General features: G+C 42.4%; 6 protein-coding genes across 7 annotated transcripts; 1 reads left to right on the forward strand and 5 right to left on the reverse strand.

The window, feature by feature from the left end:
- Positions 1 to 377: 377 nt before the first annotated feature.
- Positions 378 to 3,023, reverse strand: LOC108028838 (cilia- and flagella-associated protein 52). Its single transcript, XM_017100829.3, has 5 exons — positions 2,492 to 3,023; positions 1,728 to 2,432; positions 1,435 to 1,664; positions 1,156 to 1,372; positions 378 to 1,093 (listed from the first exon to the last, which is right to left on the reverse strand). The coding sequence occupies exons 1-5, from the start codon at positions 2,914 to 2,916 to the stop codon at positions 442 to 444; spliced, it is 2,229 nt and encodes a 742-aa protein (XP_016956318.1). The 5' UTR covers positions 2,917 to 3,023; the 3' UTR covers positions 378 to 441.
- A 73-nt stretch (positions 3,024 to 3,096) lies between these two features.
- Positions 3,097 to 4,138, reverse strand: LOC108028160 (uncharacterized). The gene is made up of 3 exons (XM_017099819.3): positions 3,967 to 4,138; positions 3,618 to 3,910; positions 3,097 to 3,479 (listed from the first exon to the last, which is right to left on the reverse strand). Exons 1-3 carry the CDS (start codon positions 4,034 to 4,036, stop codon positions 3,297 to 3,299), a joined length of 546 nt encoding a protein of 181 aa, XP_016955308.1. The 5' UTR covers positions 4,037 to 4,138; the 3' UTR covers positions 3,097 to 3,296.
- A 368-nt stretch (positions 4,139 to 4,506) lies between these two features.
- Positions 4,507 to 6,567, forward strand: LOC108028518 (putative serine protease K12H4.7). Its single transcript, XM_017100401.3, has 4 exons — positions 4,507 to 5,484; positions 5,560 to 5,698; positions 5,758 to 6,229; positions 6,315 to 6,567. Exons 1-4 carry the CDS (start codon positions 4,697 to 4,699, stop codon positions 6,440 to 6,442), a joined length of 1,527 nt encoding a protein of 508 aa, XP_016955890.1. The 5' UTR covers positions 4,507 to 4,696; the 3' UTR covers positions 6,443 to 6,567.
- On the reverse strand, positions 6,471 to 7,449 carry LOC108028520 (uncharacterized). Its single transcript, XM_017100403.3, has 2 exons — positions 7,241 to 7,449; positions 6,471 to 7,178 (listed from the first exon to the last, which is right to left on the reverse strand). Exons 1-2 carry the CDS (start codon positions 7,305 to 7,307, stop codon positions 6,559 to 6,561), a joined length of 687 nt encoding a protein of 228 aa, XP_016955892.1. The 5' UTR covers positions 7,308 to 7,449; the 3' UTR covers positions 6,471 to 6,558.
- A 67-nt stretch (positions 7,450 to 7,516) lies between these two features.
- LOC108028519 (G protein alpha i subunit) lies at positions 7,517 to 16,693 on the reverse strand. Its single transcript, XM_017100402.3, has 5 exons — positions 16,180 to 16,693; positions 9,122 to 9,593; positions 8,962 to 9,056; positions 8,374 to 8,562; positions 7,517 to 8,313 (listed from the first exon to the last, which is right to left on the reverse strand). Exons 1-5 carry the CDS (start codon positions 16,298 to 16,300, stop codon positions 8,123 to 8,125), a joined length of 1,068 nt encoding a protein of 355 aa, XP_016955891.1. The 5' UTR covers positions 16,301 to 16,693; the 3' UTR covers positions 7,517 to 8,122.
- A 4,013-nt stretch (positions 16,694 to 20,706) lies between these two features.
- On the reverse strand, positions 20,707 to 21,855 carry LOC108028158 (uncharacterized). 2 transcript variants are annotated; one of them, XM_050886422.1, is made up of 4 exons: positions 21,633 to 21,855; positions 21,411 to 21,573; positions 21,160 to 21,336; positions 20,707 to 21,087 (listed from the first exon to the last, which is right to left on the reverse strand). In XM_050886422.1, exon 3 carries the CDS (start codon positions 21,322 to 21,324, stop codon positions 21,160 to 21,162), a length of 165 nt encoding a protein of 54 aa, XP_050742379.1. In that variant the 5' UTR covers positions 21,325 to 21,336; positions 21,411 to 21,573; positions 21,633 to 21,855; the 3' UTR covers positions 20,707 to 21,087. The 2 variants fall into 2 exon arrangements, with proteins under 2 accessions (XP_050742379.1, XP_016955306.1); XM_017099817.3 differs by having other exon boundaries at positions 21,160 to 21,331; positions 21,633 to 21,853.
- Positions 21,856 to 25,674: the final 3,819 nt, after the last annotated feature.

Below are 25,674 nucleotides of genomic sequence, written 5' to 3' on the forward strand. Positions count from 1 at the left end.
TTTAAAAATCACTTAAAGTTTTCCGAACTTATAATTTTTTATAATTCTCCTCAGTTTTAAAAGTATTTCAAAATTAAAGAATGTTATGAATGTATGATATAAAAATTGAGAAGTTTTGTAAATATTATTTTTGAATAATTAGACATTTAGCTTGGACTTGGTGCCAGAGAAATGTAAAAGCTTTTTCAACAGAGTGTTTTGAGGAGTAATCCTCATAAAATAATGCAATCTAGGCGACGAAAATACTACAATTGTTTAATGACTAAAAGTAAAAGTGACTAATGACAAAAGTATGTTCTTTCTATGGTTAAAGAATCTGGACTTTAAATTGTAGTCTTAGTTTATAAATTCCTTGAAATATTTCTGAAAGGTTCTCCTAATTTTTCGGGAGCAGAAAGCAACTAGATTTATTTCACGACTTAAAACTCAAACGAACAAGACTCAGCACTTCCTCACGTCCGGAACGATTCCACACTCGGCGTAGGGATCGGGGACCTTGACCTCCTTTTTGGCGCAAGGCGGACACTCCACGCAGCAGAGATCGTCCTTGGGCGTGGCCTTCAGCAGCCCGTCAATATTCTCGCCCCTTGGAGTCTTCAGATTTGTGCCGGAATTGACCCTGGCCGGCACTTCACTCATTCTGGCTTTCGACGACGTCTTGGGCAGCGAGTACTTGGTGGCATCCGGCGGATTGGGCCTGCCCCAGAAGTCTCGCGGAACGTCCCAAATGATGAGCGATCCGTCGGTGCTGCCAGTCACAAACATGGTCATGCAGGGACTGTAGGCGCAACTGATCACTGAGGAGGCGTGCTCGGACCCCAAGCCCACCACAGCACCACTGTTGTAGTCCCAGAGCTTCACCTGCAGATCGCTGCCCACGGTGATGAAGTAGTCGCCAGTTTCGTTGATGGCCAGGCAGTTGACCGAGGACTTCTTGGAGGCAGTCAGCTCCCTGATCAAGGCTCCGTTGTACACCATCCAGTAGATGATCCTGCCGTCCGAGCCGCAGGTGATCACTTGGACTCCAGTTGGGAAATAGGAAGCGGACATGAACTGCGTGTTGGCAGTCACCACTTGCTTCCGGGTCATGCGTCTGTCAAGGATGTGTTATAATGAAATAAGTGGCTGAAATAATGGCGGGCTTTCTTGACTCACTTTATATCCCAGATCACACAGGAGCCATCCGTGCACGCCGATATCACTTCAGTATCCAGATAGTTGATGTCCAACGAGGTTATGGGACCTGAGTGATCCTTCAGAACGCCCAGCAGGTCCTGGCGATAAGGATCGATCTTCCACACCCTCACCTGTCCCTCAATGCCGCCAGTGACAATTAGCCGGCCAGTGGAGGCCACAGCTAAAGCACTGCATCCTAGTAATAAATAATAGGATTTGAATAAGGATAACACACATAATTCCCTTCTAGATATTCACCCTTGTTGTGTGCATTGGGAATAGCATAGATGAGTCTTCCTGTGATGGGAGTGAAGGCCCTGATGATGCCATCGTTCCACACGGAGACAATACTGGTGCCGTCATGGGTAAAGCGAACACAGGCGCAGTTAAAGTTATAAACCATGATGCGGAGCAGCTCCTGTTTGCGCGCAGAGGACCAAATGCGGATGCACTCCTTGCCGGAGGTGGCAAATACACCGGAGTAGTTTCTTAAAAATAAATAATTAAAATATACTTAAAAATGTTAAAATCAGACTATCCTATAAACTCACTTGGGGAACGTGATGCAGTAGACCGACTTGGTGTGACATGTTCGCAGCAATTTCAGCACCCAGGTCTTGATATTAAGCCCATAAATCTCGTTGGTGTCTGTGCAGATGTAGAACAATTCCGGTTTCGAGCGAACAAAAGATGAGATCCTCCCCGAAACATGCGTTTTCTTCAGGGTGCGCAGATACGGCCACGTGGGACCGGGGTAGTCCCTGAAGTTAATAAGCGGCACATCGGTTCGCTCCTCCACCAGCTCTATGTCGCCATTTCCAGCTCCAATTAGTAAACGTCCTCCCTCCAGGACGTACAAAGCGCGCACTCCATTCACATAGCGATTACAGTCTCTGCCTGATGGCTTCCTGGGGTTGTGGGTGCCAAAGGCTCCCAGGATGCAGCTGGTGGATCCCTGCTTGCTCACGTGATCGCGATCGCAGCAGTTCAGAACGATCTTCACGATATCACCAGTTCCAGTGCCCAGATAGGCGAACTCATCAGTCTTATCGATGCGGGCACAGTAGAAAACCCGAGTCTTGCTGGCCATTAGGACATCCTGGACGTACAGTTTCTTCTCCTCGCGCAGAATGCTCCAAAGACGCAGGTGGCGATCCCCGGCGGTCACAAAGAAGTAAGGATTGTTGTGCATCGGTCGCACTGTCAGGGCATTTCCGGATATGGCCCTCGAAGCGGGCGTCTGGCAGATGGGGGAGCTAGAACAGCGAAATTGAGTTGATCTAGTATATTATTAATTTTAGATGTAGACACTCACAATGCCTCCATATCGAAGACGATTACGGAACCGTCATCCACGCCGCCAATGGACACCACGCAGCGATCTTGAGCAGTGAAGCAGATGGCCTGAACCGAAACCTTGTGGAGATCGTGTCGCGAGATCTCCTTGCGCTGGTCGTAGTCCCAGATGATGACATATCCCCGGAACCCCATGTGGTTGATCTGACCCGACGCCATGTACTTGCCGCTCTTGCTGAGATCCAGGCATGATATGGTGTTCGTATGTCCGGCTACGAACTCCTGGGTGTTCTTCTTGTAGTCAGCGATGCCTATTTTGTTGCCGAGCGCGAATATAATGGATCCGGTCACCGGATGCTGACGCACTCCGTTCTCCACTTTTCCGTTGATCCCGAAGATCGCGCGCGGAAGCAGCTGCCTGCAGGTGTCCTGGGAGTCTCCCATTTTATACAGGATTATAGCAAAATATACTTTTGAATATGTAACATATAAGGGGGTTTGTGTTGCCTTTTACGCCTAGTACTTTGAAGGTTTTAAGACGGCTTTGTTTTCTGTTTGAAAACAAGGCAGGTGAGACGTCAAACAGCGACCGTTGCTGGGTTTCCGTTGCTAGCGAAGATCGAATTTTAGGTATAGGCTGATATAATTTTTATTTTTTTATTTTTATGTCAGATTTAATTAGAAACTAATTTAACAAAAATTAAGAAAACGTTTTTTAACTTCGAATGTATAAAGATCGAACATTAATCGTTTTCTATTCGAAAGTAGATTTTAAATGTTGTTTAAACGTCAACTATTTCTAAAAATTGGGGTAACATATTCGTTTAATTATCCAAGTCTTCTATTTTAATGTTGACTTGGCTGCAATATTGCTTCAGCTTGCCCACATTGAGGGAGGAGCAGTCCTTTTGGACGCGATTCTGCATTTCAACCTCTTTCTGGCAGAGATCATCTATGGCGGCGTATTTTTCCTCTTCGACTTTTAGGTGGGCCAGCATCGCCATGTTCTAGAATTAAGATTGTCCAAGAAAATGGGAATTTAGGCTTACAAATCATTAAAAATTCCTATAGAAATGTAATATTTTCATGAAATCTATATAGTTTACAGTTCTGTAACCACTTAGGACTAAATCTCCCATAGTTACCTCTCGGTATTTGGCCTTCAGCTCCTCCAGCTCGGCCGTCTTCTGCTCCTCCTCCTCGCTGGTGAACTGATTCTCGAAGAACATGTGTTCCGGGAGAAGTACGTGCGGTGGCACATGGAACACCTTGCTGTCCAGTTCTCGCAGGGCTTTCAGACCCTTGGAGGCGGAGGCCAGGAAACGACGTTCCACGGCTTCCTTCTGGGCCTCCAATAAGTCCGCTGTTGCGGGGGTCTTTATCTTATCAATGATCCTTCCAGCGCCTTTCTTGATGATATCCTGTATAATGTGTTCGCCTATTTTAAGGAATAAGTTGGGACGCTATCCATGAAGCTGAGGAAACAACACTTACGCTCTGCCGAAAGCTGTGCTGGTGTGAAGTTGAAGTACTTCTGGTCGTAGGTACTACTATTGAAGTCCATATCGAGGGGTTGTAGCAATGTTATTTGGGAAAAACTAAATTAAAGTCGAACAAAATATAAACAAAAATCGCGCAATTTCAAGTTAGTAATACCGTTCGTGGTTTTGCACAATATGCCACCTCATTACAATGCAGCTAAATCTAGCTAGGAAATATAGCTAGAAAATAAACATTTAAAAATCAGCAAAAGAGTTTTATAATAAAAGTTAACAAAAAAAATTTGATATTACATTTTTTAAAACATAAAAAACATGTTAACATGACTGATTCCGTCATAATTACCAAACATGAAAATATTATTTCTTAAAGTTACACGCTATTTTTTATGAAATATATTTTATATTAGTGCAAACTTAACTTAATTAAACATAATAATAATTATATATTGTAAATATGTATTCTATTTGTGATTGAATTTTATTGTAATAGAAGACTACCCCTAATATTTGTTGTTTTGCTTTAGCCGGCTTTGCGAATATAATGTAGCGAGAACTGAATAATCAGGAAAGTGCGACACACATAACGGTGTCTATATAAATAGCTGGCACCACTCTTCAGTCGCTATTTACAGTTGCACGGCGTTGGAAGCATTCGATCTAATTCACAGTGCACTGCAATTACTGGAACTTCCACTTGACCCGAGCAAACAAAGGAGACAAATATGCTTTTCATTGGGGGCGTTTCGCGGCCCCTGGGACTGGGGCTCGTGCTCCTGGGACTGATAGCGCCCATCTGCGGGCTTGGTTTTCGTCGCGGCAGGCTGAGTAACGGGTTCCTTGGGGAGCCCAGCAAGATTCCAACGCTCCAGAGATCGCTGCAGTCCGAGGACCTGTGGTTCCAACAGAAATTGGACCACTTCAAGGGCAGCGATACGCGCACTTGGCAGCAGCGATACTTCGTCAATGCCGACTACTACCGCAATGACAGCTCCGCGCCCGTTTTCCTGATGATTGGCGGCGAGGGCGAGGCCTCGGCCAAGTGGATGCGGGAAGGAGCCTGGGTCCATTACGCCGAACACTTTGGTGCCCTCTGCCTGCAGCTGGAGCACCGTTTCTACGGCAAGAGTCATCCCACCGCGGATCTGTCAACCGAAAACCTGTACTATCTGAGTTCCGAGCAGGCTCTCGAGGATTTGGCCAGCTTTGTGACCGCCATGAAGGCGAAGTTCAACCTGGCCGATGGTCAGAAGTGGATCGCTTTCGGCGGCTCCTATCCGGGATCACTGGCAGCCTGGGCCAGGGAGAAGTATCCTGAACTCATCTACGGATCCATCAGCTCTAGTGGGCCTCTGTTGGCCAAAGTGGACTTCAAGGAGTACTTCGAGGTGGTCAAAGCCTCGCTGGCTGCCTACAAACCCGAATGCGTGGAGGCAGTGACTCGCAGCTTTGCCCAGGTGGAGATCCTTCTGAGGCATATGATTGGTCAGCGCAGTCTGGATGAAAAATTTAAGTTAGTATACTGATGGGACCTTCGTTTATGACCCTTCAGAGATTCATATTAATTGTTATTTCTGGTTCCCTTTAGGACCTGCACTCCAATCAAGGATTCCATTGAAAACGAGTTGGACATAGCCAGTTTCTTTGAGAATCTGGCGGGAAACTTTGCAGGAGTGGTGCAGTACAACAAGGATAACAGCCCCCACGCCACCGTTACCATTGATGATGTGCGTCAATCCCCCTTTATAACTCCTTAACAATATAATAACATATGAAATATCCGCAGATCTGCGATGTAATGCTGAATACCACCGCCGGGCCACCTGTGACCCGTTTGGGCCTGGTAAATGACATGCTATTAAAGGAGTCGAACACCACCTGCCTGGACTACAAGTACGAGAAGATGGTAGCCGATATGAAGCAGGTATCCTGGGACTCCGAAACTGCGAAGGGATCGAGACAGTGGACCTACCAGACCTGCCACGAATTTGGCTTCTATCAGACCTCCGAGAACAAGGAAGACATCTTTGGAGATCGTTTTGGAGTCGACTTCTTCATTCGCCAGTGCATGGATGTGTTCTCCAAAAACATGGACGCAAAGTTCTTGGATCTGGTGGTGTCCGGTACCAATGATAACTATGGGGCACTGAAGCCAAATACCACAAATGTCTTGTACGTTCACGGTTCCATTGATCCCTGGCATGCTTTGGGATTGGTGAAGTCTCCCAACTCCGCACTTCCAACAATTTTCATAGAAGGTACATTGGGTGGATATGAATGAAATCCAACCCATTGAGTTATTTTTTACCGAGTTGAATAATATAAATATCTTTTTCCCCCTAGGAACTGCCCACTGCGCCAATATGTACGAGCCGGTGAAAACCGATCCGCCCCAACTGGTGGCCGCTCGAAATAAGATCACCAAGTTCTTGGCCAAGCTTCTGGAAGGCTACACCTCAACCCTAATCTGAAACCAAAAGCAAAGTGAAATTAGCGAAGTCAAGTGTAATTTTGGATTCGTCAGCGATCTGTTTTATTTTTTTAATTCGCATGAGTTGTATAATATATATTTTTGCTCCGCTGGGAGTTAATCCTTCTTGGCCTGTTCCATTTTCTCGTGGAATCGCTTCCAGTAGTGCTGCACCGTGGCATTTCGGACGACATTGTGCTCGACAAAGTTCAGTAGCCAGGTGCCGGTGAGGTAGCTCAGGTCATAGATGAAGGCCACCACGCGAAAGAAGTATTTCTCTGTCTGCTGCTTGCTGGGCATGTTGGCCATGATGTCCTGCAGCTGCTTGGCAGCCGCCTCCTTGGCCTCTGCTGCCTTCTTCTGGGCCTCGGTCTTCTTGTCCTCGTTTGAGCACCCCTTTTCGGTGCCCTTGGTGCGGACAATGGAGTTGGAGTTGGTGTCCAGGGGATCGGCTCGGCCCAGCTTTCCGCCGGAGGTGACTATGGAAACGGGAGGCGTATGTACCTCAGAAATGGTCACGCCCTTCCCAGTGGTATTCTCGGGGTCACTTCCCAACGAGCTGCTTCCTAGAATGCCAGCGTTGATGGAGGAGGGGGACCCAGGAGCCACGAAGCCAGGCGGCATGTTCTTGGGCTTGTCCTCATTGCCACCATCAACAGAGAAGCAGCGAATTGGGTTCAGGATCTGAGCACGTGGGTGCACTGCACTGCCATTCATCAGCTTCAAAGTCGAGTAGTCTGCACGGTAAAAATGGGATTTTTGTGTTGCCTCTAGAAATATCCACGTGATCCGAACTTACCCCAGGTTGCGACCAATGATCCTGCCACCGATCTATTCCATTTCGACAATAAGGTTGTGCGAATCATGTTCCAAGTCTTTGCGGCGGACGCAGATTTAAAATTCCTCACTGAAGCAGGTGAAAATTTCAACAAACGAATCAATTCCAAAATGCCTGACGGCGTTGAGCAGAAAATGGGAAGGCCAACTTTTTTCTACCGACAGCCAGAGTTGCATTGAAAAAGTTGTCATTGAATGAGTTGGCAGTCCGGAAAATGTTTTAGAATGGAGAAAATACTTGCTTTTTTATAAATTGTCTTTTATTTAGGCTATTACTAAACATATTAGTAAGTTTACTAGTTACATTTTAGGGCTTACAACTCCAGGCCTAGTTTCACCTTAAATAACGCTGTCAAGCTCTTGGCAAAAAATAAACGTCCGGCCAATGGCGAGGCCCAAAAGGGCATTCCTACACGACACGATCTCGAGAGGTTTCCCTTTGGGATTCGCCATTAGCCCGCGAAACTTAAAGATACATCCCAAAGAGGGCCGATCGGATTCAGAGGGTAGGATGTACAAAACCCATCGGCTGTCCTTTGGCGAACTTCACATTGTGTTAGGCTAATCTTTAAATTAGTTAACTTACAGGTGCAATTTAATGGACACGGGTAACTAAATTGCAGTTGGTTATTTGTTCCGCGACTACTGGCAACCAAATCGGTTATTAAAATTACGTGTGTCAAGCATGTAACGCATTTAAAACATATATGGAGCATACGATTACGTATATGCAGAGCGTAAATGTATCGAGTTCTTAGCGTTTAATGGAAATGTTGATGCGCGCGCGTTTTCCTTTAATACTGCGCGCAAGCTAAATAATGATGATCTTGTGATCCGCCGTCCCTTAGAATAAGCCAATTTGTTTCAGATTGTTCTTGATGATCACATCGGTGACGGCATCGAAGACGAACTTGACGTTGTTCGTGTCCGTGGCGCAGGTGAGATGCGTGTAGATCTCCTTTTGGTCTTTCCGCTTGTTCAGATTTTCAAACTTCATGCGAATGTAGTTGGCCGCCTCCTCGAAGGTGTTGGTTCCTGAAAAGGATTTGTGTTTAGCAAATCATATAATTCCAAATTATAATTTTATCATTTTACCTGTGTACTCCGGGAAGCATATCGTCAGGGGAGATCGCTTAATCTTCTCCTCGAACAGATCCTTCTTGTTGAGGAAAAGTATGATGGAGGTTTCCACGAACCACTTGGAGTTGCAGATGGAGTCAAACAGCTTCAGGGATTCGATCATGCGATTCATCTCTTCGTCCTCGGCCAAGACTAAATCGTAACCTTTAAAAATGAATAATTTTTATATAATCGTTTTCGAATATTGGATTAATAACAAAAATGCTATATTATATGAAAAATTGGAATTAAAAAGTTTTAAAAATGGTGTAATGATTTTTTTTTTATTTTAATGTTTTGGTCGGGACGGAATTTTTTAATACATAAATTTATTTGTCATAAAGATAGTTTCTTATCAATCCGTCATACAATACAATGACCTTTGAAACTCTTGGTGAGGGTATATTTTCATTATTTAGTATAAGAGATTGTGAGGGACACAATTCTGAATAATAATTGAAGCAAAATTTCCTAAATGTTATTTATGACAATCAAAAACTTTAAACCATGCTGTGCCTTAAGTCCCTTCTAAAATGTTGTACTAAGGTCTGTTCTAAGTCTTACCTGACAATGCTACGCAGAAGATAATGGCCGTGACGCCCTCAAAGCAATGGATCCACTTCTTGCGCTCCGATCGCTGGCCGCCCACGTCAAAAAGCCTGCAACATTGAAAATTAATAGGCAATCAGTAAGTATAATTTATGGGAAAGCCATCCCAACTCACTTGAAGTGCAGCTGCTTGCAGGAGAAGTGTGTCTCGATGATGCCGGTGGTCTTGACTCGGGTGCGGAGCACATCCTGCTGGGTGGGTATATAGTTCGGTTGCGCGATGCGATCCAGCGAGTTGAGGTAGTAGCCCGCCGAGTCGTTCAGCTGATATTCGCGGGATCGGGCGAAACTCTGCTGCACGCCGCCGTCCGCCCAGAGCTTCTTCATCAGCAGGACAATCTCCGGCAGCAGGATTCCCTCGTCCGCGGCGGAGGCATGTGTGAAGAACTGGCGGGCTATGTCCGTCCTGCCCGGGTCGGCGAACTCTATCTTCAGGCGACCCATAGCCCGGATGATCACCATCAGGCTCTGCACCGTGTTGCTGAACACCACACGGCGGTACTCCTCGCACTCCTCCTGCGAGTAGCCCGTGTCGTGGATGATCTTCATCTGCTTCACTATCGTGGACTTGCCCGACTCTCCAGCTCCTGGAAAATGAAATACCAAATATTTATTAGTAAAGTAAGCATACGAAAAGAGTACATATCTAGCGGTTGTGGGATTTCCCCACCTTATAAAAAAAGCACCTATCTTTTAAATTATTCATTTTGTTCTGCATAAACTGAGTAAGCTTGTGCACAATTTTGCCAGTGGGCGTGGGTTGAACTTTTAAATAACAAGTTCAGGGCGTAGATCTGAATGAATCAATGAGTTTACGACACCCGGAATAAAGAGGCGGGGTAGAACCATAAATGGAGAGCGGAAGAGGAATTTGTGAATGAATTATCAAGAAAAGTTGCTCAATTGCGGGTTCAAAAGGCCAAAAAGCTGCCGGTTTACGCTTAATTGCGCTGGTCATGTAAGAAAATGAATGAATGTGCTATATTGGATCTCAACAGATGAACAAAAACACATTAAATAGGGGTTAAAAATGTGTTATAGCACTTAAATTAAAAGACAATAAATTTCTATAATTATTTTTCCAGTCCCATTAAAATATTTACTAATACTAATCTGTCTACGAAGCTAATTTTTGGTATAATTTTCTTTGCCTTCCCAGTTCCCAAGCCCCTTCAAATCAAATAGCCAAGCCCTCAAGTTCATTGAACCACCCAGCGGTTCTCAAAAGTTATCAAAAGCCGGGGAACTGGCAGGGAGAAAATTAACTCGACATAATTTTATTTGCCGAGAGCTCTCAATTGTAAAATGAGACCTGACCCGCGAGCGTTAATAAACAAACAGAGGCGTCTGGGCTGACCACACGGGTTTATTATCTGCTTCGAATGATAAAAATAAAAATATAATCACATTACGTGCTCGCCGGTTTCCCTTTTCGATGAAGGCAGCACTGAAATAATAGAGAAATGGGCAAATAAAAAATTGCCAACTCTGCCGTCGAGCTACCGGTCTAAGCTTTATTTTCATTTCGGTTATCATGCGCCATACGAAAGATGTCGGGGTATTGCAACAATGGCGCATTAAGCCGACTTTTTGCTGCAGTCGGGTTTGGGTCCATTCCCAGCCCACCGGATGATTAGGTAATTGCCGAACCGAAGCCACCCGTCTGGAGGTATAACTGCGACTATACTTTCACTTCTCCTCCTTTCAGGGCTTGGTACTTGCACTGCAACTATGATTGTTTTTAACTCTTCGTACATTAATCACCTACGGTTAAAACTCCTCTGGGCAGACAGTCCCCTAAAGTGGGAACCTCGAGCATTTCATGTTTTTCAAGAAAAGTGATTTGGTAAAACCTCTTCCTTACACCAAAATGTTTATAATAATATTTTTTGGATCATAAAATTTGGTATGTGGAGAGATATTAGGGTAATAAAAAGTTGTGTATAGGTCAAATCCCAAACTGTGACCCAGTATGCATTTTTTTAATAATTATAAATATTATTGTCCGACAGTTTAATTTTAGTAAAATAAATCTCCAATTATTAATGGTATTTCTTGGATCATTATAAAAATTTGTATGTAGACAGATATGAAATAATAGGAAGTGACCTGTGGCTGCCATATTACATCTTTATAAGTTTAACTCTTAAAAATACTATAGTTTTAAATCGCTACACAGCCAATCTTCAGTGTACTTGCACTTATTTACCATTGTTAAATAATTATATATTTTATAATGCATCCAATTCCAGCCAATTCCAACAATGCGTACTAATTTTGCCATAAAAAATGTCGTTATAGGGGCCCGCGGGAAGGAGCGACAGAGACGCACAGAGATAATGGCCAAACAACGGTCGCCACATAATGATGAAATTGACGGATCTGAATACGAATATGGACATTAGGCGATGTTCCAACCTGCCACCGTGTGGAAACAAAAAAATTCACGAATAAACGGCGGAAAAAGGTCAATTTAATAATAGTATTAATAACAAAATGAGCAAGTGAGTGTGTGTGAGTGTCTGGGCATTCATTTATCAATGCACCGTTAGCTGTGCCATAACAAGGGAGAAAGACCGCGAGTGCGAGCGAGAGGCGCACAATAGGGATAAAGCGAGACGGGCTCAGAACAACGGCGGTACGCACAAAGCGATCCAAAGCCGCGCTTACAAGCTCATTATCATCGCCATCGTCATGACCACCATCGCGCTGGCAACGGTATTATAATTAACATCATTAGACAGTGGATATCGGCGAGAAGAGAATCTTCGGAGAATCTATGCAGACAGTGAGCTTTATCAAGAAGTCCATTCCAAATGCAAAAGAAAAACATAGTTTTGATTGATAGAGATTCAGTGTCAGTATCAGATGATCTTTAATTAATTTAAGTAGAACTCATCTTGAAATCAAGAAGTAGTTGTTCTTGAAATTAATTGCTGTGATGAAGTGATTTTAAAATAGAGATGAAAGCTACTCTTATGCAGAAGTCAATTCCAAATACAAAAGTAATCAGCATTTTGATTAATAATTTCTTAATTAATTTAAGAAGAACCCATCTTGAAATCAAGAAGTTGTTCTTGAAATTATTTGCTGTGATATAGTGATTTTAGAATAGAGATGAAAGCTACTCTTACGCAAAAGTCAATTCCGAATACAAAAGAAAATCAATATTTTGACTGATAAAGAAGAACCCATCCTGAAATCAAGAAGAAAGTGTTCTTGAAATAAATTGCTGTGATAAAGTGATTTTAAAATAGAGATAAAAGTAACCGGAAAGACAAAAATTGTCGTTCAATCAAAGAACACTTCATCTCGATTTTTAGAATTTAAACAAATTTTTCAGACATTTTTTTTTTACTTATAGAAGGTGGTTTCAGGTTTTAGCTTTTATTCCACTTGAACTTTAGTAACTGCTTCCTGATTGTTATGGGCGTTAAATTAAAAAAAAATGTATATATATTTACACATTATTTTTAAGTTTCTTGATTCAAAAGTAACAATAAATATAGAAACAGATTTCCACTGTATTGCCCTCTGGGTGGGGGCACTTTCCTCGGCGTGTGCAACGTAGTGCACCAACTAATTGCCTGTATGATTACTGGGCGCCAGTGGAATCATCATTAGAAGTGGTGACTAAAGCCTCTCCAGGCAAATACAACCATGCGATGAGTTAAAAAATATACAATAGCTAAGACAGCGAGAGGAGAAGCGTAAGAAAGTGCTTGCGCCATGAGTAATCAAGTTAAATGGCGCCTGAGCCCGGTTATCGAAGTGGGAAATGTGTTAATCAGCGGGGAGTGTGAAATTGTGCGGACCCACTAAAAAGTAAACAATTAAATCAGATGAAATGAAGCCCTGAAACGGAAACCCCCACCCAACCACCGATCGAACCCCCAATGACTTTCACGCAAATGTGGATTATCACTCCATTTCCATGCATTTCTTATATAAATTACGATTCCGTCCATTATTTAACCGCATATATGGAGCGGAGAGCTGTTCGAAATTGACGTATAAGGTCACCTAGCGATAATTTTGATAAGCCCAATGATACTTTCAGCGTGCTCTAGAGTGTGTTTGTATGAGAATTCTTAAAAATTCTAGATTAGGTCGCTGTGTTGACAGTCTGGGGTGTCGATTTTGATATTGGTGCGGCAGAAGCATGACATTACTTTGTTTATATACTACTTTTTATACAGATATGCGAGTTGCTTACTCATGCCCCAAATGCGAGTCTTTCTCTCCCTGGTTCTCCCGATGCAAATATCGCAAAACAATACTACAACTCGCATTTCTTTCCCTTAAACACGAAGCGTTTGGGCTTGTAGATGGGCGAAAAAAGAAATTCAGCTGAAAGTTGTACTTTTCAATTGAAAGGCGTGCCGAGAAGGGAATAGGAGGGCGGCAGAGTGTAATATAAATTGAGTGTCAGCGGAGGAGCTTTATTAAATCTACACAATAAGCCCAGCGTTGGGGGCTGACAATTCCGAGTCCAATTTGAGCGAGCAGTCGCGGTGCACATGGAAAAATTATAAGCTAAAAGAAAGTAACAATTATTTGTAGGTATTTTTAATGACCGTCATAGTCTGTTTGTGGAATAAGTAAGCCCGTAATGTAAGGATACATTATTTGTGGCTTTTAGAATTATCCAAAAAGTAGTTTTATACACAAAAATTATTAATCACGTGATGTAAAGATACATTATTTGGCGGAAATATCAATACAAAAAAAAATTTGTAGGAGACTGCTCTGGACACGAACTCTTTGGAGACTTCAGGGTCTACAACCATTGATAAAAATCTTCAAACTCTTGTAAATTGTAAAATTTGCCTTATATATCTTATATCTTTGAGTATTAGGGAGTATGGATTTGACAGTAATATATTTTAAAGGTTTAAAGATTTTTTCGTAAACGCTTTTTCCCGTGTAGCAACAGCAGCTGCATTTGGTGGCGGGGCCATTTATTTGCGCTAATATCGTTCACCCCACTTGAAATGTCAGCGAACAAATAACAAAGCAGCAGCAAAACACGGCCAATTACTCAGCCTGGAGATTGAAGAGGCTGGCTGGGATCCGGAGAGATCTGAGAGCAGAGCGCAGGCGCAACAAACGAGATCAGAGATCGCTTTTCACTGCGGTCCAGAAATGACAGAAATTACGGCACACAAAGTGCAAACACAGCCCACAACAACAATGGCCACAATTAAATCAAACGCGGCAGCGGCGGGAAAGTTAGCCTGAGATTCTGAAATGCAACTGGTGCAAGGTGTTTTCTTGTCTAGGTACACCTGAAGCATTTACACTGGTCAACCAGGGTTTTTGCTCAAATACAGCTGGGAAACTAAGAGCAAATAGGGGTTCGGAGGGTGTACAATGGGGATGAAATTTCCAGATACTCGCTTTCTTTTGATACTTTTCAAACCGGTTTCACATGTTTTTTAGGCCGGGAAAACAGTTTTCCTTAATTTTTTGAGCCAAATATACTGTAGGTATTTAAAAAACTGGAAGGTGCGCTGGATTTTGAATTTACTGAAATAGGTTTTAGGTTTTTTCTAAGGATTGTCTTCTATTTGAAGTTACATTTTATAATTATATATATATTTTATTTTACAATTTAAATAAAAAATGAGTTACTTTTTTCTGCTAAAAGCGTTAAGAATTTATATAAAATCATTATAAAAATTGTTTTTTTTTTTAGAAAATTAATAATTATCGCAGTATGGCACATAGCCAGGCCTTACTGCACCTCTTCAGCCTGCCACTTGTTGCCTTAGTCATCTTGGCTCGCTTCATTAGCAAATCAGCAGTGCTGCCAGCGAAAAGCCGGAGAAAAACCTCAACCTGCATTGTTTTCGAAAATGAATGGCAATGAAAACGAAAAGCACACGCAGACAGCGAAATACGATCGCTCCCATGCCGCACAAGACACATCGGTGTGTGGAAATTTAATTGCAGAAGGTTGCAACTGGCAGCGCGGCGCCCTGCCGCAGAGGTCGGGTCACCATAAATGCGATACGATGGCGCCTCGCCGCTCGAATGGTTTTTCCAGCCAAGTGAAAACCGCTGCACTATCAGAACCACCAGGCAACTACACATCAAGCATGTTTCCATTGCGGCGATCCACTTGTTGGGGCCGCGAGCGATCTAGAAGATCTCCAAAGTGCGTGCCACAAGACGAGAACCGAGAACGGAGCACTCGGAGTCGAGAACCGACATTCGGTTTCAATTTACGTTCAATTCCCTTATCGCCAACGGATTATTGGACGCAGACATTGCATAATGCAAACAGACGAACTTGCTTGGCTTGCACCAACCATATCGAGAATTTATTTTGGGATTGCACTACATATATGTAGAGATAAACCTACTTCCAGTAAAATGGTTTTCAATTGCTCATGGAAACGACCATAAAAAATTGGTTTTTATGAAAACAGTTTTTAATCCAACATATAACGCTGAGTATAACAATATAAAGGAAGCAATTAAAGTGCATTATTAACATATTGGTGATTAAACATTTTTTTAACAACTGAACAAGAACAATAATTTTAAAAAATGCTTATTAACTACTAGTCAAACACGTGTTAATTCTGGTGATCTAAGAGTTAGCTAATTTAAATTTCAGAATATATAGATTATTATATAAGTCCTTTTTAATCTTTTTCAAACTTCTAAAGCATGGATCTGTAAACTTTATAAACAATATTCTTAAAAAAAAAAGTTACCTGAAAACCCCAACCTAAAATAATTAAAAAGGTTTTTTTTTTAAAGCAAGACGATTTGAAAAAGCCAAACAAGAATATTTGTGTCATAAGACTTTGCATATTTTGAGCTCAAGTTATTGAAAAAAGATAAGCATTCATTATTCAAATAAAAAAAGGACCCTCTAGTCAAGTTTCAGTGTATCTTGCAAGATCGTCGCCGTAGGGATTTCCTAGGGAAAAGCCGGCAAAAATCATGCGCGAAACTCACCACAGTCGAAAAACGGAACCGAAATCCCACCCCGCCCAAGCAAAATAAATGAGGTCAGAGCGCTGAAGTGCTCGCAAATTTATATCTCTCTCGAAAAGGAAGGGAAATTCGCAATGGGGGAATACCGGAATTCTGGACGGCGGATGGCGGATGTGAGACATGGAGGTAAATGGGAAAAGTAAAATGTGCAGGGAGACGCACCCAGTAGCAGCAGCTTCACCTCCGAGGCGGCGCGCTCGCCCTCCGCCCTCAAGGCGCGATCGATGTTCTTGGACCGTTCGATGGCCTCTTTATCGCGTGCTGTACTCACGGCACAACCCATATTCGCTGTATGTCTTTATCGCGCTTCGGTACCGGGGTCTTGGCAACAGGGCTTTTCCGCTTTTCCGCCGATTTCCGCACTTTTCACTCGCGATTTTCGACGCTTTTCGGTTTTCGAGATGCGTCTGCGCGTCGTCGGCTGTACACTCTCTTTTGTGTGTTTCCACCTCTCCTTCTTTCACACAAACACACCACACATGCGCGGGGGCACGCACACACGCACTCTCTTGGCGGTCGGCAGGCGAGACGGGGTTTTGCAAAGGAAGCCCAAAGCACCGCTATTTTGGGTATGTTTTCCAGCGGCAAAGCCGATTTAACTCGTTTTATCGTTTTATTTCGCTTTCCGCCGATTTTGCTGTGCGCAATATGAATCACTGATCACTTTTGATCTAGGGATGTGAGAACTATAAAAATATCGAAGTAGCGATATTTTGGCATAAGAATAAATATCGTGATCGTGAATATCGCTTGTTGGCGAACGTAAGCGCCAAAAACGTAATGTCACACAACGTAGGAACAGGTAAAAGTCAATGAAAGTGGAATGTGGATTAATATCAAATATTAAATATTTTTCAAAAAAGATAAATATAATTCTCTGCTTTGGAAAATTATTCTATTGTGCTTTTAACTGTGGGTTATATCTGTGATATAACCATCGGGGAGTTTAGAGTGACCGTCTTCGAACATTTAAAATACTTCCCGGGCATTTGATTTCAAAAAATATTTAAATTATGCAATGCTTAAAATGTTTTAAAGTAGCTTGAAAGCCCTATAAGGTTATCCTATTCATTTTGTTTTATATAAGCACTTATATAGCCATAGAAGACTATAAATTAACACGGTAGCTTTGATCGAAAACTACATCATATTTCAAATTAACTGAACTTTTTTCAACACTGGCTAGGTGCGAAACTCCACTAAGCGCCTGGTCGGAAACCAGGCTAGCCATGTAACCTCGCTAAATATGTGTGGTGTAAAACTTCGCTAATTCCTCCATAGGCAACTGTGACGTCATCAACGGTGACTTAGAGCTGCCAACTCTTTTATTCTCCCCTTCTTGGGCGGCAAATTTAAAATCCATTTCATTAAGCGACAAACATTTTAATTGCCTTTACTTTGTATGCCTTCAATAACGAAGCCACTCAAACGATCTTGTTCGCCTGGTCAGCCATCTGCCATAATTTCATTATGCCCAACTTGCCCTTTGCCTTTTGGCTCTTGTTTGTTGTTATAGCGCTTTAAGTGTAAATAAACATAGCCGAAAATATGATGTTGTTCGGAAATGCAGGCGATCGTTATCCCCAGTCGTTCGCTTTCCTTTCTCCCCCGCAATGTGCACGCAGGCCGGGCTGAAAAAGTTCTCAGGGCACTGGCATAAATAATATTTGCCTTCGGGACAATACTAATTCGATTTGGATTCCAAATGCTTGCAGTTGCATTTGGTGCGGCTACAGTCGAACTTCTCTAAGGTGAACTATATCTATCCTTTAATATTATAATTGAGATATGATTTGTTAGACGTATATTTTGGGTTTTAAAAATATGAAATGCCTGTTCTTTATAGAAACAACAAAGAATACCAAATCTTAAAACAAAAACGTATTAAATCATTTTACTATGATTATTATATTATATTTAGTTAGTTAAGTAAAGTTAAATATTTTTAATTCTATCTAAAAATTGCAATAACATGAAAATGTGACTTATGGAAGTTCTCCTGCCTTCCCGAATCGAGGATATTGAAAGAAATTTGTGAACCGAGTGGGGCTTTCCTTTCCGCAGCTAATGTATCTAAACAAAAAGATGCAAAGGAGAGGCAGGAAGAAGGGGTCGCAGTGCAAAAGTTTTGCCGCCGCCGGAGGACGTCACATGTGGCCCCAACCCCCTTCGAAAACCTGCCCCTCCCGCGTGCGCCCCTGCACATAAAGGCCATCAACGGGTCATGATTTACACATGTTTACACGAAACGTGCGGCATTTGTGGAGGGGCGTAGAAGGGGGGGGGGGGGATGGGAGCAAGGGGGATCCCGGGATTGATATCGTGATCCCGCTGCCTTATGAATGAATGATTGTGCTCCCCCCTGCAATTTATCGTAAAAAGCGCAGGCTAGAGAAATATGGATTTCTGCGGTTCTCCATGGGTGTGCGAGAAGGGGGCGATGCTGCACTTTGGGTGGTCCCTCTCCCATCTCCGTCGCACTCATTGTCTTTAGGCGAGGCGCAGCGCATGCCGTCCGCATTGTTATACCTCGTAAAGTCAAGGGGTATGCTGTTTTCGTTGCAAGTATGCAACAGGTAGAAGGAAGTGTTTCAGATTATATGAAGTATATAAATTCTGACCAGGATCAGCAGCCGAGTCTTGTAAAACGGTTCTTTGGAACATGAAATGCAATAGATCTTACATTTTCATTAAATTTTAAAAATTTATGTTGAATTTAAACAAAAATCAATACCCATTATAATCTTTAAACATAAGAAATGGTTTTACATCATGTACGGTGAAATTTTTATTGATACGCATCGAAATTTTTAACAGAGTAAAGAGTATCAGGTAGTTGAGAGACTCTAGTATAACGATTCTTCTTGTTATTGTAGTTGTTGGTGCATTCGGAATCGGAATCCCAAACTGTTTGCTGATGCCAACAGATTTGACGAATGTCGGCACATTTCATCCAAAACTTCAATCGCCATCGGGCAGAAGGAGAAGCCTAGGCATCGGAAACCAAAAACAACAAGCTGCCAAGAAAACAGCAGCCAGAGGAAGATGAAGGAGCAATTACAAGGATGGGCAAGGCCTTGAAATAGATACGCCGTTAGCAAACCCACACATACGGTACACAGAGAGAAAAATCTGAAAAAAATCTCATTATACATAAGAATTGTGGCCCGATCGATATGAAATTTGGGAAGCGGGTGGGAACTTTAATTATCTATGGATCTAAATTTTTAAATTTGATAAAGAGGCTCAACAAAAAATATATTTATGATCATAACATATTAATTATCATCCTAAACATGGGAAAGAGTTCGGAACCACACATTTAGATCTTAAAAAATGTTGCATGTATTCAATATTTCTTTCAGTGTCCGACAAAGAGTTTGGCACATGTGTTGTGGCACTGGGCAAACTCATGATTGGGAAGATTAATTTCCCCGATAATTCGGGAAGCTGGAAAATGTAGTTTCGGCTGAAATCTTTTGCTGGCCGTTGAAAGGTGCAACAGACAGGCGGGAATACCCCTCATTTCCCGCCCATAATCACCCGTATAAGACTCCCCTTTCGATCCCCAGACGCAGTCAAGTGAAGTTGCAGTCTGCAGACGCGAAGCGTTAAATGAGTACTGATGGATTTTCCAGGCGTCGATCGTCGGAAAGTCCAATTGATTTTCGGCACTTTTTCAAAAGGGCGCAAGAGGCCGACAAGTAGAGAAAATAAATCGATTGAGAAAGTGGCAAAGAGTAACAGATGATTTAATTTCAATTCAATCCTTGTTAAGTGGGAAATAACATATTTAAGTTTTTCTTTGATTTTCCTTTTGTCTTTCAAAGCGGTGTGGAAATTTCCAACAGTTTGCAACGCCTGCAAATCTATTGTCCGGTGTCTTTCCTCCAAAAGTTCCCATCCATAAATTGTCCTGTGAAAAACAGAGCAATAAAATTGATTTATGTGTTATAGATGTTTCCTTTGCCAGGCCAACATAAAAGACAGCCCAGACCCCGAGTAACCCCATCAATGCAATAAATTCCAACGATTTGCCAACGAAATCAGGCCGCAGAATCGTAAAAGCAGAGCGAATAATCTCTTCAACTAAAATTAGCCGCCTCCAAATGTTTACAGTGCGCTAAAGTAATAATTACCCCAAAAAAACAGCGGAAAATCGAACATATATTACACCGATCCATGCGATCAATCGCAGCCCAAGGCAACAAAAAATATAAAAATAAAAGAATCGGATGGGAAAAAGTATTCCAACTATTGGGTCGTCTTGGGCCGACAAGTGTGACGATGGTCGGGGGCCTTCCGTATTTATATTCTGTTTACATCTCGCAAAGGAAAACCCGAAAATATAGATCTAACACGGCCATACGGTTGCAACCTGCATGCGGAGGAAAAGCGGAAAATCGCTTCGCGGCAGGAAGCGAAAGTCGCTGGCACTGCAATTGAATTGCCATAAAAATGTAAGGAACCGAAGAAGGGGCCGGCGATCGAAGCATTTAGTACCATCCACCCACTCTCGGAAGTGGGATTTAGTAGCTCCCAGGGGATCTGGATTCGGGGCATCTTGTCATGCATCTGGGATCCGAAAACTGCAGTTCAAAGACTGCAACTGGTGGGCCTTGCGTGGGAGCTTTTAAGCACCTGCCAGCTGATGCTTTGCAGTTTTCCCCCGAGTAATAACGCCCGTAATTCATCCAAGACGATCGCTTTTATCTATCAATATTATTCGCTGAAAATTTTAATACTTTTGCCTGGTCAGTCTCGCCTTTCCTCACTTCTATTCGCCGCCTGTTTTGGCGTCTGGGATTTTAGACATCGATTTCAGACATCGTAAACGGCCCATGGAAACCATGTTATATCACTTGTCTGAGTCTGTGCATTGCCTGTGGGCCTGAAGCTATTTCTGCCAGATTTTAGTTGATGCTTTATGGCTTTATAATGTCTGTGCACGTTCCGTTTTATGATCTGCCCGTAAAATGGACCCGATTCATGTTGGGCCCCCGGCAACAATGTGGCAATTGGCTGTCCATTATATGAGCTCGACGGGGAGGGGCCGACTTCTGGGGCAGCCTGAAAGGGTTTTGAAGGAAGATGTTAAATATGTTCGAAGTTAGAGTACTGAAATTGGCTCGCATGCCGCACCTAAGACCTCTTCGATTCCTGTTCCTCGGCCACATCCTTTTCTTGCTTGCGGAGGGACTGGCACTTCTCCAGGAGCTTGCTGAAGAGTCCTTTCTCGTTTTGCACGGCTGCCTGGTGGCGAAGGATCAGCAGAGTGCTGCGGCACTGTAACAAAAGTCGGGACATTTCTGCTCTGCCCTCAGATTGACGAGTGAAAATGGAAAATTTAGTATGAGGTCTGTAAGAAGTTTAAAATTTTCCTCAGGGCTCACTATGATTTCTCAAACGCTGTTGTTAAGTTTGTGGAAAACGAGATAAATACTGGTAGTTTGAAGAACCTCTCCTACTTTTTCTTGCAGTCCTCTCCGGACTTACCGGATTTACCATCCGCACCACCTGGTTTATTTTTGCAGCGAGGAGCGGTCGGAACTACAGCTTTATAAGGAAATAAGGCTTTGCAATGGTAATGTATAATATAAAGATGGTTAACCTACGTCTTCCACACATATCGGTCTTCTTATTTTCTCCCTTTTTAGAGTCCTTGCAAGAGTCCTTGCTTGAATCGCCCTTATTTGCCAGTAGTCGCGGGCTCATTAGCCCTTTGCTAAATTTTATAAGGGCTTTATTCCGGATTTTAAACATGTTTTAGCTGATTTGCCGAAAGATTTGCCTAATAGTTTTGGTAAATATTAAAAGAGAAGTGGAATAAGGAAAGTATTCTGTATGTTTAATTCAAAAGTTGCTGTGATCGCTAAGGTCATTTCTATAAGAAATGTGAAAAAAGTGCTATGAAATAGGTTGATTTATTTTTCCTTTAGATATTAAATTTATCCGGAATTCATCCTGAATTCATCCTTAATCAAAACGTTTTGCTAGCCAGATTTTTGTTCTATGCTGAAGGACTTCCTCGAGTAGAGTGACACATGGGTGATCCGCTTCTCAAGTCCCAACTGCTTGGCTTGCGTTTTCTGGCATCGGTTTTCGGTTTCAGTTGCAGTTACAAGCCGGGTTTTCAGTTCCCCGTGGCTACCGCTTCCAAAATCGATCTCAAGTGGCGACCACACATTAACCACGGTCCGTGGCCTAGGGAAAGGGAGCTGGAAAAGCGGGGAAATCGTCGTGGCGGCGCCACGTCAAAATATTTGTCGTCAGCGCCTCAATTGGCCCGATTTATGGTGCGGATAATTAGTTGACGGCTGCGTCTGGATGTCGCCGTCGATTAAACAAGTTTACATTTATTTTTGGGCTCGGCTGAAACCACTTGAACTCGACACTGGTCCACGGTTCTGGTGTTTGATTTTTACTAATGATCTGGTGATGATAGCTTGTCAAAAAATTGAGCCGGTTAAAGGTACTAAGGGGTAGACAATTCGAAGGAAAGAATAGGATATGTGAAGAATAGATCTCGAAGAATTTAAAACCATTAGTTAACATAAAGTTAAAATGTGATACGTTTTTATGAAAATACATTTTATGGAATTCTTGCAGGAACCGGAAAGATATACATTTCTTAAAGTCAAAAAATATTATTCATATGTTTAATAAAAAATAAAAATGAAACGAAAAAACTTGAACTCTTTGAACCGGTCCCTCAAGACCCATGCAAAATGGTTAGTTAGGAGACCTAACCTTCAGACCTCGGAAACCATTTAAGCTAATAGCTCCAGCATTCGACTGTCAGGCTGTGGAACACCACCCATGACATTTCAATGTTGGGCAAGCGGTTTTTTCCCCGGATCCGGGTATTTTTAGGCCGCACAGGTGCGCTGCCCTCGAAGGCCACGGACTGGGGCCCGTAAAAAACGCGTCTACAAAAGCCCTGGAAGAACAAAGCGAACGACACGGAAGAATCGCTGGGCGGAGAAGACTCGCGAAGAGCGGAGGACCAATGACGACAATGAGCGTCAGATGAAACGAAACAGATGCCATCCCGCCCCACGAAATGGAGGCTATGCGATCGGAGATATAGAACCAGATCGAGATCTTCGATTGCGGACTGCAGGAGAAAGAGCCGAGGACTGGGGACTGGGGATGGTGGATCGTAGGTCGTTGTGTGTGATCAGCCGTTTTGGCAAGGGTGCTTAAGCGCGAAGATTAATTACTGCCAGCGTTGCGGAATCGATCGGGCGATGAAAAGCGAGTAAATCGCCGGCGAGCGGATGGTCAATTTCAGTTTCCTGTTCCCCAGTTGGCTGTGAGTCAACGCATTTAAGTACCGGCCATTAAACTAAAAGCTAAACAACAAGAGCCCAAGTGGAGGATCGGATGCGATCGGGTTTTTCGGGCATCCGAAGTGATTCTGCTTTCTGGCTCTTTCTTCCAAGTAATTCGTAGAGCGCTCTTGCCGAAGCGTCGGCCTGTCTTCTGGCCCGTTTCTTTTTTCTTAATTCCTGTATATTTGGCGCAATTATTGCGCACCAAATGGATCGCAAGTCTATAAATTGTTCGATTTTATTGCGCCAGCTTCGACAGTTGAATGGCGCAGAGCGCCAAAGGGGCGGGGGCCCGCCCTCCGAAGGCGTCTCTGAGCTCTTACTGCGCCTGCCCCGCCGTTTGCATAGTTTGGCAATGGCATCGACAGGCCGGCGGCCGCCTCTCTTGGCCATCTTGCGCAAGGCGCCCATCTTGGATTCACGTTCGCACACCCGTGCGTCCCACAGCGGCCAAGGTGTTTACGGCCGAGCGAAGTGCCAAAGTGTGGCAATCGTTGGTCACAACAGGAGGCGGGATTCGAAGGTGCCATTACCCGAATTGCACAGCATAAATTTCAGCCAAAAGAACAAAGGAGTTTTTATTTTTATCCACGCCAAAGCTAATTTATTTCGCCATGCGCGTTTTTTAATTCTTCTTAAATAAATACATACATTTTCGCACTGGTCAGCCAAGTATCTAAAAGATACATTCTAAACTTACTAAGTAGACTCGCTAAATAAATTTTTTAATTTCACAAATTTATTTTAAATGGGGTTTGGTCAATAATGATTTAATTACAAAACATACATTTTTAATTTAATTCTTCTTAAATAAATACATTTATTTTCGCATTCTTCATCCAAGTATCTAATAGATACTTTCTTTGTTAACTATGAAGAATCTTTAAATAAATTCTAAACATTTTCTACAATATTCCTATATTTATTTTAAAAAGATATTTGTGAATAATAATTTAATTTCGCATTCTTTAATAAAGTATCTAATAGATACTTTCTAGAATCTTTTAATAAATTCTAAAAATTTTCTATAAGTTCCTTAATATATTTTGAATAGGTTTTGGTCAATAATCATTTTATTAAAAAACTTACATTTTAAATTGTATTCTTCTTAAATAAATAAAGTTATTTGCGAAATCTTCAACGAAGTATCTAATAGTGTCTATTAGATCAATCAATACTAACTACGTAAAATCTTTGAATAAATTCTAAACATTTTCTACCACATCCGAAATATATTTTTATAATGTGCTTTGTTCAATAAATATTTTATTAAATAAAATTAAATTTGATTAACTAATTTTGTCGTCCATTTCATTTAAAAAAAAAAATACCAAGAATAGGTGATATCTTTATCTTAATGATTTTCAGGAGAAAAAACCTTGAGTATATATTTTCCTTGTTAGTATTAAGTTCCGAATACCATGTTTGTTAAACGCGAATAGCTTAACTTAATTTAATATGATATTTATTAATAAATTCCCCTTCTTTCATCTTGCCTTTCCTGAGCTCATTAACCATTTTTCCGCAATTATTTTAGCCGATTCTGTTCAAATTCAGGTGCCATTATTTATAAGGCGTGGCCAATATTTCCCCTTCCCCTGAATTTAACTTTTGAACTTTCGGCAACCATGCCAGTGTTTATGCCACTCAAGTTTGTCAACCGCATTAGCCCAAACAAGATCGAATCCACTTGGCCAGAAATGCTCGCATTTAATGGGAAATAAAACGTGGAAATTCATAAATATTTACAAACACATAATTACAGTCGTGGGAAAGAACAATAACAACTTAAACGGGCTGGCTGGCTAAAAAGAGCAAACAGAGCGCTGTTTGTGTACTTCATGTTGGCTTTTTGGCCACAACAACGCAACACGTGATCCTAATCAGGACTGCGATAAACAAAAATGGGATCAGATCGGAGTGGGAATCGAAATCGAATCGTTCGGAGTGAGATCTAAGCAGCAAATTGCACACGGCAGAGTGTAAATATTTAAACGAAGTCTTGGCCAACCGGGCTGGGCGAGGGGCAGTGAAGTTTAACTAGACGGCACAATTTTCGGGTTGAAAGCTCGATGTAAATATTTTGGAATTTGGTTCGGCTTCTTCCACCGTCTGCCCGGGATCTATTTGGTTATTTATTGGAAGACCGTTTAATATGGCGGCTGAGGGATGGATCGGAGATCGGTTTAGGTGCAACTGTTTGCTTTCGCCCGTTGTTGTAGGTCAGTGTGCAAAAACAAATCCGAATGCGGCTTCTTCTTGTATACAACAGTCGCCGGTGGTTGCTGCGATCGCGATCGCGTTGTGTTTAGAGTACAGCGTT

Source organism: Drosophila biarmipes, chromosome 3L (genome assembly GCF_025231255.1).
Source record: "Drosophila biarmipes strain raj3 chromosome 3L, RU_DBia_V1.1, whole genome shotgun sequence".
Classification (NCBI taxonomy): domain Eukaryota; kingdom Metazoa; phylum Arthropoda; class Insecta; order Diptera; family Drosophilidae; genus Drosophila; species Drosophila biarmipes.

Bases quoted from the DNA above. Each gene is read 5' to 3' on its own strand.
- LOC108028838 (XM_017100829.3), bottom strand. From the start codon at position 2,916: ATGGGAGACTCCCAGGACACCTGCAGGCAGCTGCTTCCGCGCGCGATC. The intron at 1,665-1,727 runs GTGAGTTTATAG...TTTATTTTTAAG, and splicing joins TACTGCATCACGTTCCCCAA to AAACTACTCCGGTGTATTTG. The intron at 1,094-1,155 runs GTGAGTCAAGAA...CATCCTTGACAG, and splicing joins TGTGTGATCTGGGATATAAA to ACGCATGACCCGGAAGCAAG.
- LOC108028160 (XM_017099819.3), bottom strand. From the start codon at position 4,036: ATGGACTTCAATAGTAGTACCTACGACCAGAAGTACTTCAACTTCACA. The intron at 3,911-3,966 runs GTAAGTGTTGTT...TCCTTAAAATAG, and splicing joins AGCACAGCTTTCGGCAGAGC to GCGAACACATTATACAGGAT. The intron at 3,480-3,617 runs GTAACTATGGGA...TCTTAATTCTAG, and splicing joins TGAAGGCCAAATACCGAGAG to AACATGGCGATGCTGGCCCA.
- LOC108028518 (XM_017100401.3), top strand. From the start codon at position 4,697: ATGCTTTTCATTGGGGGCGTTTCGCGGCCCCTGGGACTGGGGCTCGTG. The intron at 5,485-5,559 runs GTTAGTATACTG...GGTTCCCTTTAG, and splicing joins AGTCTGGATGAAAAATTTAA to GACCTGCACTCCAATCAAGG. The intron at 5,699-5,757 runs GTGCGTCAATCC...AAATATCCGCAG, and splicing joins CCACCGTTACCATTGATGAT to ATCTGCGATGTAATGCTGAA.
- LOC108028520 (XM_017100403.3), bottom strand. From the start codon at position 7,307: ATGATTCGCACAACCTTATTGTCGAAATGGAATAGATCGGTGGCAGGA. The intron at 7,179-7,240 runs GTAAGTTCGGAT...TTTACCGTGCAG, and splicing joins ATCATTGGTCGCAACCTGGG to ACTACTCGACTTTGAAGCTG.
- LOC108028519 (XM_017100402.3), bottom strand. From the start codon at position 16,300: ATGGGTTGTGCCGTGAGTACAGCACGCGATAAAGAGGCCATCGAACGG. The intron at 9,057-9,121 runs GTGAGTTGGGAT...TCAATGTTGCAG, and splicing joins TGCAAGCAGCTGCACTTCAA to GCTTTTTGACGTGGGCGGCC. The intron at 8,314-8,373 runs GTAAAATGATAA...AATCCTTTTCAG, and splicing joins ATGCTTCCCGGAGTACACAG to GAACCAACACCTTCGAGGAG.
- LOC108028158 (XM_050886422.1), bottom strand. From the start codon at position 21,324: ATGTCCCGACTTTTGTTACAGTGCCGCAGCACTCTGCTGATCCTTCGC.